The sequence below is a fragment of the Palaemon carinicauda genome, chromosome 1, assembly GCF_036898095.1.
Source record: "Palaemon carinicauda isolate YSFRI2023 chromosome 1, ASM3689809v2, whole genome shotgun sequence".
NCBI lineage: Eukaryota > Metazoa > Arthropoda > Malacostraca > Decapoda > Palaemonidae > Palaemon > Palaemon carinicauda.
The window spans coordinates 40,720,465-40,739,902 of record NC_090725.1 but is presented as its reverse complement, the minus strand read 5'-3'; the positions used below and the strand labels follow the sequence as shown (position 1 = coordinate 40,739,902).

Sequence of the window (19,438 nt, the reverse complement as noted above, 5' to 3'; positions counted from 1 at the left end):
ACATGAATGCCGTAGGACATACACGCCTACCCCGTGACGTGCCGAAGCGGCGACAAAGCCGCCCACCACCCACCAATCGCTCGCGCCCAAACGAACGACTTCTACAGCCACTTACTACCTCCCATCCGCCGCAGTTTTGCTACTACCACTTCAGATTTGGGGCAACCGTGAGGAAAGGTGCCAGGGATTATCATTGGCCAAAAACCGGGTAAGTAGGCCATCGCTTGTGGCGGTGGCCTCCCGTGTTTCTAATCATTTCTTTTTACAGGATGCAGGAATAGGCGTGCGATTTTTGGTAGACACGGGTGCTTGTCGTTCTCTTTTGCCAAGGAAACTCTTCAAGGCACGACGTAGTGTGTCTACATCTGCCGATGTCTGCTTGGTAGCTGCCAACGGATCTGCGATACCCACCTACGGTTACGAGAACCTCACATTATCGTTCGGAAACGGTAAATTCAATTGGAAGTTTCTCGTTGCTGACGTCACAATGCCAATCCTCGGTGCGGATTTCCTCTCTCATTTCCACCTTCTGGTCGATGTCACCCACCGACGATTGGTCAACGCAGACTCGTACTTGTCGACACCTCTTCAACACGCCCCCTCTAACCTCGCTCTCCACATCAGCGCACCCACGGATGCCTACGCCCACCTCCTCACGTCGTACCCGGAAGTTTTCCATCCAGAACTTCGCCAAACGCCCACGGTTCCTGCCAAACACGGTATTTATCACCATATCAAGACGACGGGACCCCCAGTCTTCGCAAAATTCAGACGCTGGCACCGGAACGATTGGCAGCCGCCAAACAGACGTTCGCCGAAGTGGAGGAAATGGGCCTTTGCCAAAAGGCCTCCAGCCCATGGTCGTCACCCTTACACATCGCTCTGAAGAAAGACGGCTCCCTCCGTCCGTGCGGGGATTACAGGCGCCTGAACATGCCAACAGAACCGGATCACTACCCCCTCCCAAACATTGCCGATGTGACCTCCTACCTGCACAAAGCGAAGGTTTTCTCTACACTCGACCTCCTGAAGGGGTATTATCAGGTGCCTATGAACCCAGAAGACATCCCCAAGACTGCCATCACTATTCCGTTTGGTACATACACCTTCAATTACTCCTGTTTTGGCCTTCGTAATGCTGGGGCAACGTTTCAACGTCTCATGGATGGCATCTTAGGGGACCTCCCTTTCTGTGTATGTTATGTGGACGACATACTTGTGTTCTCCTCCTCAAAAGAAGAACACCTCCGTCACCTGCGCATCGTGCTCGACCGCCTGCAACAAAACGGCCTTGTAGTCCGATACGACAAGTGTACCTTTGGTGCCAACGAAGTGTCGTTCTTAGGGCACCGTATCACTCCTGAAGGAGTCCATCCCCTCCCTGAGAAGGTAGCAGCCGTTCAGAACTTCCCCGCGCCCTCGACCGTCAAAGCTCTGCAGGAATTCTTGTGCATGATCAACTATTATCACCGTTTTCTGCCAGCCATTGCCACCACTCTTGCTCCCCTCTACGCCTCCCTCAAGGGCAAGCCAAAGGACCTGAAGTGGGGTCCCCTTCAAGAAGCAGCCTTTTGCGTTGCAAAGAAGGCCCTATCAACTGCTGCGGCTCTCACTTTTCCTATCCCACACGCCCCTCTCCTTCTCTCCACCGATGCCAGCGACGTCGCTATTGGTGCAGTACTCGAGCAGGTGGTCAAAGGCTCGCCCCGCCCATTGGCCTTCTTCAGCAGAAAACTGTCCAAAGCAGAATCGGGTTATTCTACCTTCGATCGAGAATTGCTGGTGGTGCACTTGTCTGTCCGTCACTTTCGCCATTTCTTAGAAGGTACGCCCTTCGTCATTCGCACAGACCACATGCCTCTGGTGCACGCCTTCACTCGATAGTCTGACGCCTGGTCCGCCCGTCAACGCCGACATCTCTCCGCCGTGGCTGGAAACAATTGCACCCTCCAATACGTCCCTGGGAAAATGAATCCCGTTGCCGATGCCCTGTCAAGAAACACGTTGGCTGCCGTTCAACTGGGATTGGATTACAACGCCCTGGCTGAAGCCCAACGACAGGATCCAGAGTATCAAGCTTGTAGGACATCCTGCACATCCCTCCGTTGGGAAGACTTTCCCCTCGAAGACTCCAACACCACCCTCCTCTGTGACGTCAGTACTGGTAGACCGCGACCTTGGATTCCTGCTCCCATGCGCCGACAGGTGTTTGATTTCATTCACAGCCTTTCACATCCCTCGTGCCATTCTACTGCACAACTGCTGAAGGCAAAGTTCATTTGGCACGGCATTTCTAAGGATGCTAAGGATTGGGTCCGCGCCTGTACTTCTTGCCAAACTTCCAAAGTACATCGACACACGGATTCAGGAGTGGGCACCTTTCCTCAACCTCAGCGTCGTTTCGCACACATTCAAGTCGACGTTGTAGGCCCCCTACCCACATCACAAGGACATCGTTACCTGTTTACAGTCATCGACCACTCCACTCGTTGGCCTGAAGCCATTCCCATGGAAACTGCAACGTCTGCCTCATGTACATCTGCCTTACTCTCTGGATGGATTTCAAGATTCGGTATCCCTGAGCATATTACTTCTGACAGGGGAACCACTTTCACCTCTCAATTGTGGACGTCATTAGCGAATCTCCTGGGCATCACCCTACATCAGACAACGGCCTACAACCCCGCTGCCAATGGAATGGTTGAATGTTTTCATCGCACCCTCAAAGCAGCTTTGATGTCCCGCTGCAAGGATTCCAACTGGTTTACTCAGCTTCCCTGGGTCCTCCTGGGACTAAGGACCACTCCTAAAGACGCCCTCGACGTCTCGGCAGCTGAAATGGTGTATGGCGACCCGTTGGTCGTCCCTGCCGAATTTTTTCCTTCTACAACCTCCTCCGACGATCTCCAGCGCATACGTCACGTCGTGGGAAAATTTACTCCGTGCCACCAGACTTACAAGCCCCCAGCGAAGCATCACATACCAACGAACTTGCACTCTGCAACGCACGTCTTCCTGCGCAGCGACACTAGCAAGCCACCACTAACGCCCCCTTAAACGGGCCCTTTCCTTGTGATCCGACGCAGTCCGAAAGCATTCCTACTAAACATTCGGGGCAAAGAAGACTGGGTCTCCGTTGATCGTCTAAAACCTGCTTATCTTCTGCCAGATGACCCGCCTACAGTTCGCCTTTCCAGATCAGGGCGCCCTATTTAACATGTACAGTATGTCATTTTCAGGGGGGGAGCCATGTACCAACCGTGTGTCACACAATTGTACATAATTATTTTGTATATATTATGCTTGTATCTGCGCTCTTCCCTCGCACTAAAAAGAACCTGAATGATCATGTCTCCGGTTTTGCTCTGTAACATTGTCTGTCTCTCGAACAGGTTATGTCCTGTTGCCTTGAGGTTTTGTATATAAAGGAGAGTGTTCCTTAATAAACAACTCAGTTGATTGAATCCTGCCTTTGAGTTCACAGCCCTCTCTCGGCCCGTCACAAACCTGTCAGTTCCTCTTTTTTTTATTTAAGTTGCATTTTTAATACTCAAACTTTTATTCGTTGTCCTATTCTTGCCAGTCATTACATAAAAGGTTTCTAAGCTTTTTAAATATTACTAACACGGTGGAATTATTTAAAATGGATACGAAATATTAATCAGAAATTCTGTTATTTAAACTCTCCTTTTCATCAGATCCCTTTCTGAGTGTGGATACCTTAACGTGGTGAAAGGGTTTGTGAATCGCCATGATCAGCAAAGTTATACTAGTCTGGGAGCGATCAATCTAAAGACTCCCACCATCGCCAATCCACATTGGATAGCGTGGTGATGAAAATGGTCAAACCCCAGACATGGCTAAGAACATGTTTGAGGCCTTTGTCCAGCAGATGGCTAGTAACAGCTGCATTTGTTGTTGTTGTTGTTGTTGTTGTTATTTCATCATGTAACTCTATTTTGTCCTCTTTAATCTTGTAATCAGCAAAGCTATATTAGTCAGGGAGCGATCAGACTAAAGTTTCCCACCACCACCAATACGCATTAGCCAGCATGGTATTGAAAATGGGCAACCCCCAGACATGGGTAAGGATGTGTTTTAGGCCTTTGTCCTGCAGATGACCAGTGACGGCTGCATTTGTTGTTGTTGTTGTTGTTGTTATTGGTGTTATTTCATCAGGTAAGTCGTTCATTCGTACAGATTGCCCTGTGCGAACGAAAGAGTTATCTGATGAAATAATAACAACAACAAATGTAGCCATTACTAGTCATCTACTGGACAAAGGCCAGATGTCCTTGGCCATGTCTGGGGTTTGGCCATTTTCATCAGCACGCTGGCCAATGCGTATTAGTGGTGGTGAGAGACTTTAATCTCGTAAAGTAAATTCAGTTTTATAATTTCCTAACAGAGCACTGCTCACTAATACCAAACGGTCTATGTGTCTTTTCTATTATGCTTATATTCCTTCATACATATTACAGATGGTCTTAATATGTTTACAGTTCTCCCTGAAACAATAAAATAAACAAAAACTTAATACGAAGCAATACCTCACCAAATTAATCATGAACTTTCTTTCCTGGAATGACACGCCGATTCCAAAGTTCTTAGGAGCGTCTTGTCGATAGAGTCAGTCAGCAAGACGGCTAACCTTTCAGGATGTCACTCATGCAGGGAAACCTTTGAATTATTCGTGCTGGAAATCAGAAGTGATTTGCTCTGCAACCGGTTCGCCTCTGTTTGGATCGAACAGATTCTCCCCTACAGTGTTAAATATTCAGGATAAGTTTCCCCAGTGATGTTGTTGATATTTATGATCATTTTTTTTTTCTTTTTTTTTTTTTTTTTGGTTTACATGAAAAATGGAGATTCGTAGGCTTAAAGTTCTTGCTGTTGTTCCTACGCCCTGCGATGTGTCAATCTTCAGCTATATTAATATATTCATTTGTCAGTGTATGAATCAAAGTAAATAATTTATGAAGATTACATTTTTTTTTTTAATATCTGCGTTTGTCAGTAAATGAATCAAAATAAATAATTTATTAGGGTGATAACTTTTTCTTTCAATATTTGCATCTGCCACTATAGGAATAGAAGTAAATAATTTATACAGATTATATCTTTTTTTCAATATTTGTATTTGTCAGTATAGGAATCGAAATAAATAATTCATATAGATTAAATTTATTCTTAAGGACTTATTTATTGATATAACCTGGGTTTTGTTCGATGTGAAGAGGAGATGAACAAAGAGACTGCGAAGCTTATAACTGACAATCTATAATTCGCAATTAATAATTCTGATGTTACCTTGGTCTCCTCGTAATAGTGAGGTCTAACTCACAAAAGTGATTATACAAATGCATTAGTTAAAATTTTTCATCATAGACTTTAGACTTTATTTAATCTTTCATACAAAATACATATAAGAAGCCAATAAAGGAACTAAGTCCTGCTACGGCAAAGATATTTGACAATGCAAATATTTTGAAATACAATAAATGATATATCGACAATACAAGTATTTTAAAATACAATAAATAATATATTATGTACAATAAGCCAATAAACTCTGTTAAAAACTATTGCAAAATAAACCATAGTACATTATATGATCGTTGTTTTCCTTTTTTATAGAACATTACCGGTAATTTGTCATTGGTTGTTTATACAAGTATTTAGATTGTGAAAACGTAATAATTAACAATAATGGGGAATACCTTAACAACTTGAGATTTGCAGATTACATAGTTCTTTTTAGTAAATCATAGGAGAATTTGTAAAAGATTATACTAGATTTGAGTTGAGAAAGCAAAAATGTAGGACTGAAAATGAATATGATTAAAACTAAGATAACATTCAATGAAAATGTAGAGACAGCATACAAGTGTTATGAACTAGCCTCTAGAGAATTATCAATGAATATACGCACTTTGGACAGACAGTAAGTATTTCCTCAATGGCATGAGACCAAAATTAAAAGAAGAATAAGTATAGGACGGAGAGCTTTTGGTAAACAAAATGAAATTAAGAAAATTCAAATGTAAATTTCTCTAAAAAGAAAAGTATTTAATCAAATGGTCTTACCAGTGTTAACATATTGCTTGGAGCCTTACTAGTACCTTAAAAACATAAGCTAGTCACAACTCAAAGAGCTATGGTAAAAATAATGATTAGAATAACACTAAGAGACAGGAAAAGAACAGCATAGATACGAGAGCAAACTAATGTTGACGATATTTTAACAACTTGTAAGTAAAAGAAATGGCTATGGTCAGGACATATGATGAGAAGGACAGATAGGCATTAAGAATAACATAATGGATACCTAGAAATTTCAAAAGAATTAGGGGAAGGAAAAAAAGACGAAGGACTGAGGAGCTAAGAAAATTTGCACTTATAGACTAACAGAGAAAGACCATAAACAGATGCAAATGGAATTACTTGTCTCAGGCTTTTGTCTTATAATAGACTAGTTACGGCCGATGATGATCATGATGAATATATATATATATATATATATATATATATATATATATATATATATATATATATATATATATATACATATATATATATATATATATATATATATATATATATGTATATATATATATATATATATATATATATATATATATATATATATACATATATATATATATATATATATATATATATATACATATATATATATATATATATATATATATATATACATATAAATATATGTATATATATAAATATATATATATATATATATATATATATGTATATATACATATATATATATATATATATATATATATATATATATATATATATATATATATAAATATATGTATATATATAAATATATATATATATATATGTGTGTGTGTGTGTGTGTGAGTTTGCATGTGTATGTGTTTGTTCGCATGGTGTCTGTGACCTTTCAAAATTTCTATTAATGTAACATCAAAATAAAATTAATTTAATCTGATTGAAAACACAATGGTACTTAGTTTGATAAGCTCTGCAAAAGTCATCCTTACTCATACTATCTACAACTATCTCATTCAATTTGATGAAATGACCTCTGCCAAACAATTCTACCGAATACGCCAAAATCAGTCGATAACTTTAGTCTAGTAAAAGACAAACAAACAAAACTTAACGACTTTAAAAATCTTTATCTAAGTATTGCTCACTGATGAGTCAACTATTAAATTTTCGATGAAGGACCAGCACGGGGAAAGAAATTAGCCGGTCACCACCTAGGCTACCACATTCAACAGACAGATCTCCATCTGGAAGGACGGGCTTCAGAGCACTGCACTCGAGATTTTTAGTGTAAAGAAACTTTTGTTTAAGCATTTGTAACGGTGAATCTGCCTTGTTCATGGCAAATCTCTTTTGTTCATTTTTTTAAGTAAATTGACGCTTGAAATCTTTTGGTCTCCTATTTCAAAAAGATTTAAAATGTGATTCGTTTGTTTTTTGCAAGAAGTTTGGATTAACTAAGAACGCTCGAGATTTTTGGTGTAAAGAAACTTTTATTTAGGCGTTTGTAACGTTGAATCTGCCCTGTTCATGTCAAATCTAATTTGTTTATTTTTTTTTTTTTATTTAGTAGATTGAAGCTTGAAATCTTTAGGTGGCCTATTTCCTAAAGAGTTGAAATACTATTCGTTTGTTTTTTTTGTAAGAAGTTTAGGTTAACTAAGAGCATTCGAGATTTTTTGCGTAAAGATACTTTTGTTTAAGCTTTTGTAATGTTGAATCTGCCTTCTTCAATGGCAAATACAATTCATTGTTTTTATTGGCGCTTGAAATCTTTTTGTTCTCTAGTCCAAGAAGATTTAAAATGTGAATAGTTTGTTTTTTTAAAAAGTTTATCTCCAACTAAGAGTTGGTCATTCTGATCTCATTTGCAATTTCATACCGCAGTTATGAAGTCAATTGGTAACATCAGCCACACGGTTTGAACAGAAGAGATACAAGACCAAAGTTGACTGTTAAAAAGTGTTTTTGTTTCTATGAAGTTCATTTAGCTATAACAGTAACAATTATGAGTACAGAGAAATGGTAAACATTAGCGGATTGTATTTATTTGGAATAAGCTTAAAAAATGTATTATTTTTTATTGATTTTCATAACTATCTTTATTTGTCACTGAATAGTGTGTTTATCTTTTTTTTTTTTTTTTTTTTTTTTATTGTTGGATTCCCTTTCGCCTCCATGACACATTTGAATCTTTCCAACGCTTGTTTTCTTTTTTGGTAATGTTTGATTTGAGACGAAGAACAAAACTGAGAAATCCAGATGATTGGTATACTCAGCATTTTCAATGAAAATTAATTCCCCATTTACATGTATCAAGGCTTCATGCCTAATTTACTTATTCCTACTGGTTGTTTAGTTAATTTGGTTCACCTTACCTTAATACAATTCCACTGGTAAAGTACTTTTCCTTAGCTTACTCTAAACGTTACGTTTCATGTAAAGTTTTCTTTCATAAATTTTCATTCATATACATCATTTGTATTTATACTACGTAGGAGGGGTTAGAAAGATGTTTACGCTACATTTCATCTAATGTTTTCTTTCATCAATTTTCATTCATATACAGTGTTTGTGTTTATACTACGTAAGAGTGGTAAGAAGGATGTTAACGTTACATTTCTTGTAATGTTTGTTTTCATCAATTTCTATAAATTGATGAAATGTAAGCTAGTATATTCAAACGTTGACATGCAAGGTAAAAACTTATTTTTACGAGTATTTCCTTCCATTACAGATTCATCAATACACTTGTGGAGAGAATGTATCCAGTATCAAAAGCTCGTGAGTTTTCTGATTTGCCTCAATCATTGGTAATAGAAATAAAAAACATCTATTTTCTTGGGATTACACCCTACTTTAGAGAGAGAGAGAGAGAGAGAGAGAGAGAGAGAGAGAGAGAGAGAGAGAGAGAGAGAGAGAGAGAGAGAGAGATTTTCATGTAGGTAGTCAAAAATTATACCTCTATAGGGATTTCTCTTTACTTCATTAATATTATGATAGCTACATAGGACTACCTTATATATTCATGGGTTTTTCCCTTATAACATTGATAAACCTTTCAGTATGAAGTAAAATAAAGCTCCTCAATCCTTTTAGTCCATCTGTTAAGATAAAATAATCTCGTAGTTGGTAATTTCTTCATAAGTACCTATTTTGTATCAATTTCAGTTCTGTTTGCGATAATCGTCTTATTAGGACCAAGTTTTGTTGCAACAAAATTTCATCCAATGTTTGGGACTCACCACAATGACATTCCCCTTAAGCACAGGTAAGGAAATATCTACTTTACTTTAAGGTCTGCTTTTCTGGCCCAATACAGCAAGGGAACCTGCTCTCCAAAAGACCTCCACAGTCATTTTATCATGTTCGTTTCAAGGTATTCAGCATTTCACATCACATATTGCTCGCTTATTCTCAAATACATATTGTCAAAGCACTTAGAAAGCAAGAAAAGCTTCAGTTTCCTCTTGATAGCCTTAATATCTTCAGCTTTTCGGATATCTAGTGTGTGCTTATTGTATAGTTTCGGGGCCGTATATTGTAGAGACTTCAGTAGGCACATATCTAGGTCACAATAATTTTAAACCATCTGTAACTATTCTCGTGTCAACACAATTTGTTGGTTGCACAATATTTAGCAATACTCTTAGATATTTTAGCAGTCCGGTTTTGATAACTTAATGGATTATTGTACATATTCTAAATTTAATTCTTGCCTTAATAATTTTTTGAATTGCACTTTTGGTAAATTGTAGTAGATGGAGTTACAGTAGTCAATCATGGTAATAACACAGTTTTTCACAAGTTTCTTTGCAGAATTGTCATCTAGGTACTTCCTTATAAATGCAATGTTTCTAAGATGATAGCCAGCAGTTTTTATAACACTATTTGTTTGGGCACTAGAAGACAAATTACAGTCAAGAGCTACACCTAGATCACGAACTTTAGATATCGGGGGCAAAGTTGTTAGTCATGTTTACTTGACCCAAGTTTCTTTGGCTGTTTTCCTTTCAAACCACCATATTTTACACAGAAAATTAACGGTTACCACAAGCTTACTTTTCCCCGAGAATGGTTTCTCCATAATTTGCAATTGTCCTGCGAAATTGTAACGCCTTAACGTTCAAATCACTTTCTCATTTTATCATTTCCATCCACAGAAATATTTCCTCGAGTGAAGTCGAAGCAATTGTTAGGTCAATTGACAATTCCAGTTACGCAAATCTGCAGTTTCTCTTTGGGAAGGAATATGAAGGTTAGTGTTTCGTGTCCTATTTCATCAATTTTGGCATTATTATTATTATCTAAATTGTTAGAATTATTAAGATTATTAAAGTTGTTATTATTATCAATAAAATAATAATAATAGTAATAATGATAATAATAATAATAATAATAATAATAATAATAATAATAATAATAATAATAATTATTATTATTATTATTATTATTATTATTATTATTACTAATTTCAACAATAATAATTTTTATAATATTGTCAATTTTAATAAAAAATCATTCTAGTAATATCAATAACTTTAATAACAATAATAGCTTTAATACCAATGATAATTTTAATAAATTAGTTTCTCCAAACTTCATGCCATCATAACAGGCATATTATACTGGTGACACCTTGTACTTCCTTTTAGTCTTTATACACCAAGCGAGAGAAGTCAGACTTGACTTTTAACAAAACCAATTATGTCTCTTTCGACTTAGGCATTAAATTCTGTACCCTGTAGAGTGACAGCCTCATCCAAAAAGAGTTTCTCAGAGACGGGAATTTTCTAGGTCCGTCCAAATCCCACTATGCTCTAAAATTAATATCATGACCTGAATTGGGTCATGAATAGGGCGTGACTCCTTCTAGATGATTAGTAAAGCCATACATTTCTAGTGCAACACCTTACAAAAGACTTATGGCTAATATATACATATTTTACATAAACATAAAACAACACGTATTTCAAGTCTAAGAACAGATTCCTGAATTCGACAGGAATATGTACGGTGACTTGTCATAACCCTATATCTTTCTTGATAGCTCAGTTGGTAGAGTCCTTGCAGGCATGGCTTCAGCTGAGGGGCATGAGTTCAAATCTATGCCCAGACAGAAGCCATTACCATAAATGAATTCCAGTGGATATATATTCCCAAGGTAGAATTAGAGGCCATTGTGGTTGATACACACACACACACACTATATATATATATATATATATATATATATATATATATATATATATATATATATAAATATATATATATATGTGTGTGTGTGTGTGTGTGTATATATATATATGTATATATATGTTAATTTTATCACTAAAACTAGTGTTTTTCGATTTTTAAATAGGGAACAAATGCCCTTTAATATCGAACTTGCTCTGCCACCGTATCTCAGACCCATAGGGAAATTCTTGTTCATCCTTATTTGTATTGTTCAAAATATATCTTTGTTTTTATTTTATTAAAAAAATTAATCATACATCAAGGAGCATCTCATTTTCCTTACAATAACTAAAATTCCTTTGTTGTAGAAAAACCAGTTAACGAAAATATCTTCCAACAGATTCAGTGAGCAACTTTAAACCTCTGTTTGACAACTATATCGGATTGAAGGCGGAGTTGAATGATGGCAGAGCATCAACCCTAGATCAACTCTTCCGTTCAGCAGCGAGGAACACGCTTCTAGTGCTTCTAGAATCACCAGTCGCAGTGATAGAAACTTTCAAAATGGTAATGTCGAATTACAAACTGTATAGATTTCATTTCCTATTTTCACTAATATCATTATTATTAGTATTGCTTGCTTGCTATAACCCTAATTGGGAAAGCAAGATGCTATAAACCCAAGGGCTACAACAAGGAAAATAGCTATGTGAGGAAAGGAAATAAGGAAATTGATAGAATAGTCTGTCTGAGTGTACCCTCAAGCAAAAGAACTCTAACCAAAGACAGCGAAAGTCCATGGTACAGAGGTTATGTCGCTCCCCAAGACTAAAGAACAACACTTTGATTTTGGAACGTCCTCTTAGAGAGCTTGCTTACCATAGCGAAAGTTCCTTCTACCCTTACCAAAAGGAAAATGGTCACTGAACAATTACAGTGCAGTAGTTAACCCTTGGAGTGAAGAAGAATTTTTTTGTTATCTTAGTGTTGTCAGTTGTATGAGGAAAGAGGAGAATATGCAAAGAATATATCAGACTATTCAGTGTATGTGTAGGCAAACTAAAAATGAGCCGTAACAGTAAAAGGAACCAATAACTCTGTAGGGGTAGTACCTCAGGCGTTGATCTTCAATGTGTAAAAAGGGCAGTACTGGTACCTGGTCACATCTTGATTATATGAAATGAAAAGCAAACCTCCAGAGCTTAAAATATATTTGTATCTTATCTATCAAGTAATTCTGTATATTTTATCTTTTGTCTTCAAGAAATGCTTAATCTGGTTTGAGGAAGCCCCTTCTATAAAGGCTTCCTTTAAGAATTAAGAAGCATATTTAAAATAATAGTCATACAATCAGATAGATGAACTACTGTTATAAAATAAGACTAATGGAGCAAAACAACAGAAAAAAAAAGTTTGTCTTCTACAACGTATATAATTTCACAACTAGAATAAACTCATCATCCTCCCTTGATTTCACCCAATTGCTAAACCTTTTTCCATTCAGAATAGCAAATTCTATAAATGTTTGAGGCCATGACTTTATCAAAACCATAACTATCCAACATTGCACTTCAGGAACTAACTTACATACCCTAAAATTATTGGTTTTACCTCATCATACTCTAGAATGAGCTAGATATAGAAGTTAACCAGAATGAAGACTGAAACTATTATCGAAGTAACGTTATTTAACTTTGAGATTAAGTCTGTTGCTAGGTTGTGTGACTTCGATTTTAAGTTTTTTCCCCGGTGTGAAATCATCAAATGCTTTATAAGACCAGGATGAAGATATTTTCATTAACCGAGACAAATCTTTGTCGTTAACCTAACGAAAAGCTGTGCCTATTAGATGTTTACTTTCACACTCCAATTATAAACAGGCATTAACAAACACTTACACACACACACACCCATATATATATATATATATATATATATATATATGGGTGTGTGTGTGTATACATATACAGTATATATATATATATATATATATATATATATATATATATATATATATAATGTGTGTTCATGTGTGTATATTTATATTCATCTATATACGTATATTAGTTATTACTTTTATATGTATTAATATATATACGCATTTATATGTATATATGTGTATATATAGATATATATATACATATATATATATATATATATGTGTGTGTGTGTGTGTGAGTATGTGTATATAAATATATATATGTATATATATATATATATATATATATATATATATATAATATATATTATACATATACATATATATATATATATATCTAGATATATATATAGATATATATACAGTACATGTATATATATATATATATATATATATATATATATATAAATATATATATATATATATATATATATATATATATATATATGTACATATATATATATATATGTATATATGTATTTATATGTATATATACATATATTTATTTATATGTATACATATATATATATATATATATATATATATATATATATATATATATACATATGGTATACGAAAAGTTTTGTGTAAGCATATATTTATTTTGCAAGATTTGGAAAATAGTCTATAACATGTACTGTATATGGGTATGTAAGTTTTCATATATATATATATATATATATATATATATACATGTATATATATATCTATATATATATATATATATATATATAGATATATATATATATGCATATATATATATATATATATATATATATATATATATATATATATATATATATATATATATATATATATATATATATATATATATATATATATATATATATATATATATATATATATATATATATATATATATATATATATATATATATATATATATATATGTACATATCTATCTATATATATATATATATGCATATATATATATGCATATATATATATATATATATGTATGTATATATATATATTTATATATATATACATATATATATATATATATATATATATATATATTAAAATCAATCACCCTTTTTCCCTTCAGATGAGAGATTTATTACTGAGAGGCCATTTAGTTAAGTGGCTCTTGATACTGGAAGGAGAAGATGCCGAAGCCAGTTTAGTCGTCCTGCAGGAACTGGCAACTGAAGGAACTGAAATCATGATATTCCTGAGACACGCAGAGCTCAACAGGGTTTATTATTCTCGTGTGGATGACAAAGGTGTGACGAGGTAGGTAACGCGTTTAATTCTGATAACTTAGTGACTTGTCAGCTTGTGAGATAATTCTAAGAAAATATAAGAATGTTTCAAGTTGTTAGATGATGTAAATAACGTGTGTAATTCTGATAACTTCGTGACTTGTCAGCTTGTGAGATAATTCATATAAAAAATAAGAATGTTTCAAGTTGTTAGACAAGGTAGGTATCGCGTGTTATCCTGATAACTTCATGACTTGTCAGCTTATGAGATAATTCTAAGAAAATATAAGAATGTTTCAAGTTGTTAGATGATGTAGATAACGTGTGTAATTCTGATAACTTCGTGACTTGTCAACTTGTGAGATAATTATAAGAAAATATAAGAATGTTTCAAGTTGTTAGATGATGTAGATAACGTGTGTAATTCTGATAACTTCGTGACTTGTCAGCTTGTGAGATAATTATAAGAAAAAACAAAAATGTTTTAAGTTGTTAGACGTGGTAGGTAATGCGTGTAATTCTGAGAACTTTGTGACTTGTCAGCTTGTGAGATAATTCTAAGAAAAAATGAAAATGTTTCAAGTTGTTAGGCGAGGTAGGTAATGCGTGTAATTCTGATAACTTCGTGACTTATCAGCTTATGAGATAATCATAAGATAAAAGAAAAATGTTTTAAGTTATTAGATGTGGTAGGTAATGCGTGTAATTCTGATAACTTCGTGACTTGTCAGCTTGTGAGATAATTCTAAGAAAATATAAGAATGTTTCAAGTGGTTAGACGAGATAGGTAATGCGTGTAATTCCGATAACTTCGTGACTTGTCAGCTTGTGAGATAATTCTAAGAAAAAAGAAAAATGTTTTAAGTTGTTAGACGTGGTAGGTAATGCGTGTAATTCTGAGAACTTCGTGACTTGTCAGCTTGTGAGATAATTCTAAGAAAAAAGAAAAATGTTTTAAGTTGTTAGACGAGGTAGGTAATGCGTGTAATTCCGATAACTTCGTGACTTGTCAGCTTGTGAGATAATTCTAAGAAAATATAAGAATGATTCAAGATGTTAGACGAGGTAGGTAATGCGTGTAGTTCTGATAACTTCGTGACTTGTCAGCTTGTGAGATAATTCTAAGAAAAAAGAAAAATGTTTTAAGTTGTTAGACGAGGTAGGTAATGCGTGTAGTTCTGATAACTTCGTGACTTGTCAGCTTGTGAGATAATTATAAGAAAAAAGAAAAATGCTTTAAGTTGTTAGACGAGGTAGGTAATGCGTGTAATTCTGATAACTTCGTGACTTGTCAGCTTGTGAGATAATTCTAAGAAAAAAGAAAAATGTTTTAAGTTGTTAGACGAGGTAGGTAATGCGTGTAGTTCTGATAACTTCGTGACTTGTCAGCTTGTGAGATAATTCTAAGAAAATATAAGAATGTTTCAAGTGGTTAGACGAGATAGGTAATGCGTGTAATTCCGATAACTTCGTGACTTGTCAGCTTGTGAGATAATTCTAAGAAAAAAGAAAAATGTTTTAAGTTGTTAGACGTGGTAGGTAATGCGTGTAATTCTGAGAACTTCGTGACTTGTCAGCTTGTGAGATAATTCTAAGAAAATATAAGAATGATTCAAGATGTTAGACGAGGTAGGTAATGCGTGTAGTTCTGATAACTTCGTGACTTGTCAGCTTGTGAGATAATTCTAAGAAAATATAAGAATGTTTCAAGTGGTTAGACGAGATAGGTAATGCGTGTAATTCCGATAACTCGTGACTTGTCAGCTTGTGAGATAATTTTAAATAAAAATAAGAATGTTTCAAGTGGTTAAAGTAAAAATTACAGTAGCCTTTGTTTTACCGAAATACGGCTGAGAATAGAATATTTTTATAGATAATTTCGGATTAAAATTGCATAATTTTTAATAGTGTATGTAGAGAAACAGAGCCAGGTAGTTAGAAACAGACAGACATATAGTCTGACAAACAAAAAAGGCAAAGAGAAAGAAATTGGCAGGATTGTGGTGGCCTGGTGGTAGCGTCCTTGTCTGGTGATTGTCAGACTGGGGTTAGAGTCCCGCTCAAGCCCGTTAGTTCCTTTGGTTGGTGCAACCTCACCATCCTTGTGAGCTAAGGATGGAGTGTTTGGGGTAGCCTATAGGTCTATCTGCTGAGCCCTCCGCAGCCATTGCCGGGTCCTCCTTGGTCCTACCTTGTGTGGAGAGGGGTCTTGGGCTCTGATCATATATGTATATGGTCGGTCTCTTGCCTCTGCCATTCATGAGAGGCATTTAAACGGAGTAATAGAGAACATTGTAGTAAAGAAAGAGGTTACCCAAAGCATTTCCTTTGCTTAAGATATGCTAAGGACGGAGTAGAATACTACCAAGCTCTTCTCTGGCCCATTGTTCTCCTCATTCTTGTTCGTCAACAGATTCAAAAGCCAAGAAGAATGGAAAGGAAAAATCGAAACAAAGAGGAACCTTCTCGACTATGAAAAATCTGGGTTTTCCAGTGTAAATGGACGTCAAATGATCGTGGGAGTGAAGGAATCCCTTTTTTCTATTAGCCTTAGCAAAACATACCCAGATGGCCGAGTGGAGATTGAAGCAGGTCTCGATTTCTCTGTTCTGAAAGCTCTCAGCTCGTTGTTCAATTTTACGTAGGTATCCGTTCATAATCTATTTCGAAGAATTTTTTTCTAATTTGTTTGTTCGTTTATATGTGATCTTATTTGCTTGTTCATTTGTTTATTAGCACACACATGGTTTACTTATGCAGTCTGAGATTGTTATTGTTTATATTTGTTACTAGTTGTAATTGTTTTTCTGTTCATGCACTGACTGTTAGGGTGTATTAATCTGTTCTCATTTGTTATTCAATGGGCTAGATCATTTAATCCATGTGCATGTTCTTATACAAGTGTATTGACGATACACAATTTTAATGTTTTCATTTTTCTATGCTACACTGTTTGTGACCATACAAATTATGTAGCAATTACCTTTATTGTTTTTTTGATGTGATAATCCATTTAATGTATCCTCATTTATATCTGGATGATGGCTTTGAATTTGATGATTTCATATCTTTTTTTTTTTCTTTATTTGTCAGTAATCTTTCAAACATAATTATGTGAATGATGAGTGGTCGAAATCAGATTAAAAATCTCAGGCATATATAAAAGCGTATCTTTGGACTCTTTCGTGATTGACAAGTGTTCTGTGAGTACAAACGCAACAGGGTGTCTGTGGAAAAGTTTTGTAAAATATGATCTTATTGGCAAGTTTTCTTTACTGGCTCATTATCTTTACCAATTACGATGACGAGTTCCAAAATGAGAATTCTATTCTGCAAATAATCTCACTTTAACAGTGTAGCCATTCACTTGTCTACAATGGACTGCTCCCATAGAACAAGGAAATTAACAGCAAAGACATTCAACTATCATCATTGTTTCTGTTTATTCTAACACATAACGCAGTGGTGTAGCTAAGGGAACGTACAGGTGGTATCTTTTTTAAACTCCACCAGGGCCTCCGAGAGAAGGGAGGCCTCCAAAGCAGGGTCAGAAAATATAACTATGTAAGTATACTTTTTAGATTATCACCAACTCACCAGGGTAAGGGGGAGGGAGGGCCTCATTACTAACTCAGGCCCTTTGGGCCCTAAAATTTCAAGCTACACCCCTGCATATAGCTATGTTTATGGTTGATTGACCTATTAAAGATCTGAATTTAGGATTTCCAGAGTAGTATGTTTATACCTAATCGAAAAACTCCTATTCTCTCTCCTTATTTCTCTCCCTCTCTCTAACTCTCTCAGGTATAAAGCAGTCCTGGCTCCAGACGATACCTGGGGAAACGTCCAGCCAGATGGATCAGTGACTGGAATCATTGGGATGATAGCCAAACGGGAAGTTACTTTCGGAGTTTCAGTGCTGGTTCAGACAGGTAATTCTCGTAATAATTGATTATCATACGTGAAGTGATGTTCTATTTCTTTTAAGCTTTTAAACAAATCAACTTTTCTATAGTTTTAATCTGTTTACCATACAATGTATCTATCACCTTCTAACTTAGATTGAAATTTCATTTTATGAAGGAAACCTAAATAAATCCCATTTCATTTCAGACTCTTTTTAGTAAATATAATGGCGAGGACATAAAAGAATAACTGATATGTGAAAAAAAAAAATCATATTCTATCAATATCGTACATCTCAATTCACTCTATGGCGTACGTTTGACAGTCCTACCGGATGTCAAGTTGTGTTCTTTTCGTGTACTTCTGTGTTATTGTCATTCCTTTCTTGCTATGGTAACTTACTTCATTACTTTGTTGTTATATGTCTTCTTTCACCTGAAGCTAAATTTATTCATTTAATGGTTAATGTTAAGTATTGATATTTAATCTAAACTTTCATCTAACACATTATGTTCTTATAAAATTTTCTATATTTGAGAAGAGTGCAGTCAAAGAAAACATAAACAACAAACTAGTTTATATTTAGATTACTATCTGATTAGAAAAAAGGATACCATCAATTTAACTAGAATTTTCGAAATCTTTATCATCATCATCATCATCATCATCATCATCATCATCAGCAGCAGCAGCAGCATAATAATAATAATAAAAATAATAATAATAATAAAAATAATAATAATAATCCTTAAAATTATCATTATTATTATTATTATTATTATTATTATTATCATTATTATTATTATTATTATTATTATTATTATTATTATTATTATTATTATTATTATTATTATTATTACTATTTTCAGCAATATCTTTTTGCAGAAAGTCGAGTAAAAGTCGTCGATTTCTCTGCCCCATATATCTTTTCAAGAATGGCTCTGCTCACACGGTCCCCTAAGGAAAAGACCAAAGTCTTTGCAGTCTTCACGTCATTCGACGTCAAGGTAATTTTCTCCAATCGGAGCATTTATTATTATTATTATTATTATTATTATTATTATTATTATTATTATTATTATTATTATTATTATTATTTGGTAGTAGACCCTCTTTAAGGTATGTTTCATTTTAGATGATCGCTGCT

At 34.8% G+C, this 19,438-nt stretch overlaps 1 protein-coding gene and 1 long non-coding RNA gene across 2 annotated transcripts in view; both read left to right on the top strand.

Moving 5' to 3' along the window:
* Positions 1-9,313, top strand: part of LOC137641838 (uncharacterized) — a 71,771-nt gene extending 62,458 nt beyond the window's left edge. Inside the window, exons 2-3 of the long non-coding RNA XR_011044596.1 lie at positions 8,780-8,826; positions 9,214-9,313. This is a non-coding gene — a long non-coding RNA (uncharacterized lncRNA). The remainder of the gene's footprint in view (positions 1-8,779; positions 8,827-9,213) is intronic.
* Positions 9,314-10,206: 893 nt separating this feature from the next.
* The window catches only part of LOC137640691 (probable glutamate receptor), a 38,003-nt gene continuing 28,771 nt past the window's right edge, over positions 10,207-19,438 (top strand). The window contains exons 1-6 of the mRNA XM_068373210.1: positions 10,207-10,300; positions 11,621-11,787; positions 14,229-14,416; positions 16,799-17,026; positions 18,190-18,317; positions 19,177-19,298. Coding sequence (XP_068229311.1) covers positions 11,785-11,787; positions 14,229-14,416; positions 16,799-17,026; positions 18,190-18,317; positions 19,177-19,298 — 669 coding nt within the window. The 5' untranslated portion in view covers positions 10,207-10,300; positions 11,621-11,784. The remainder of the gene's footprint in view (positions 10,301-11,620; positions 11,788-14,228; positions 14,417-16,798; positions 17,027-18,189; positions 18,318-19,176; positions 19,299-19,438) is intronic.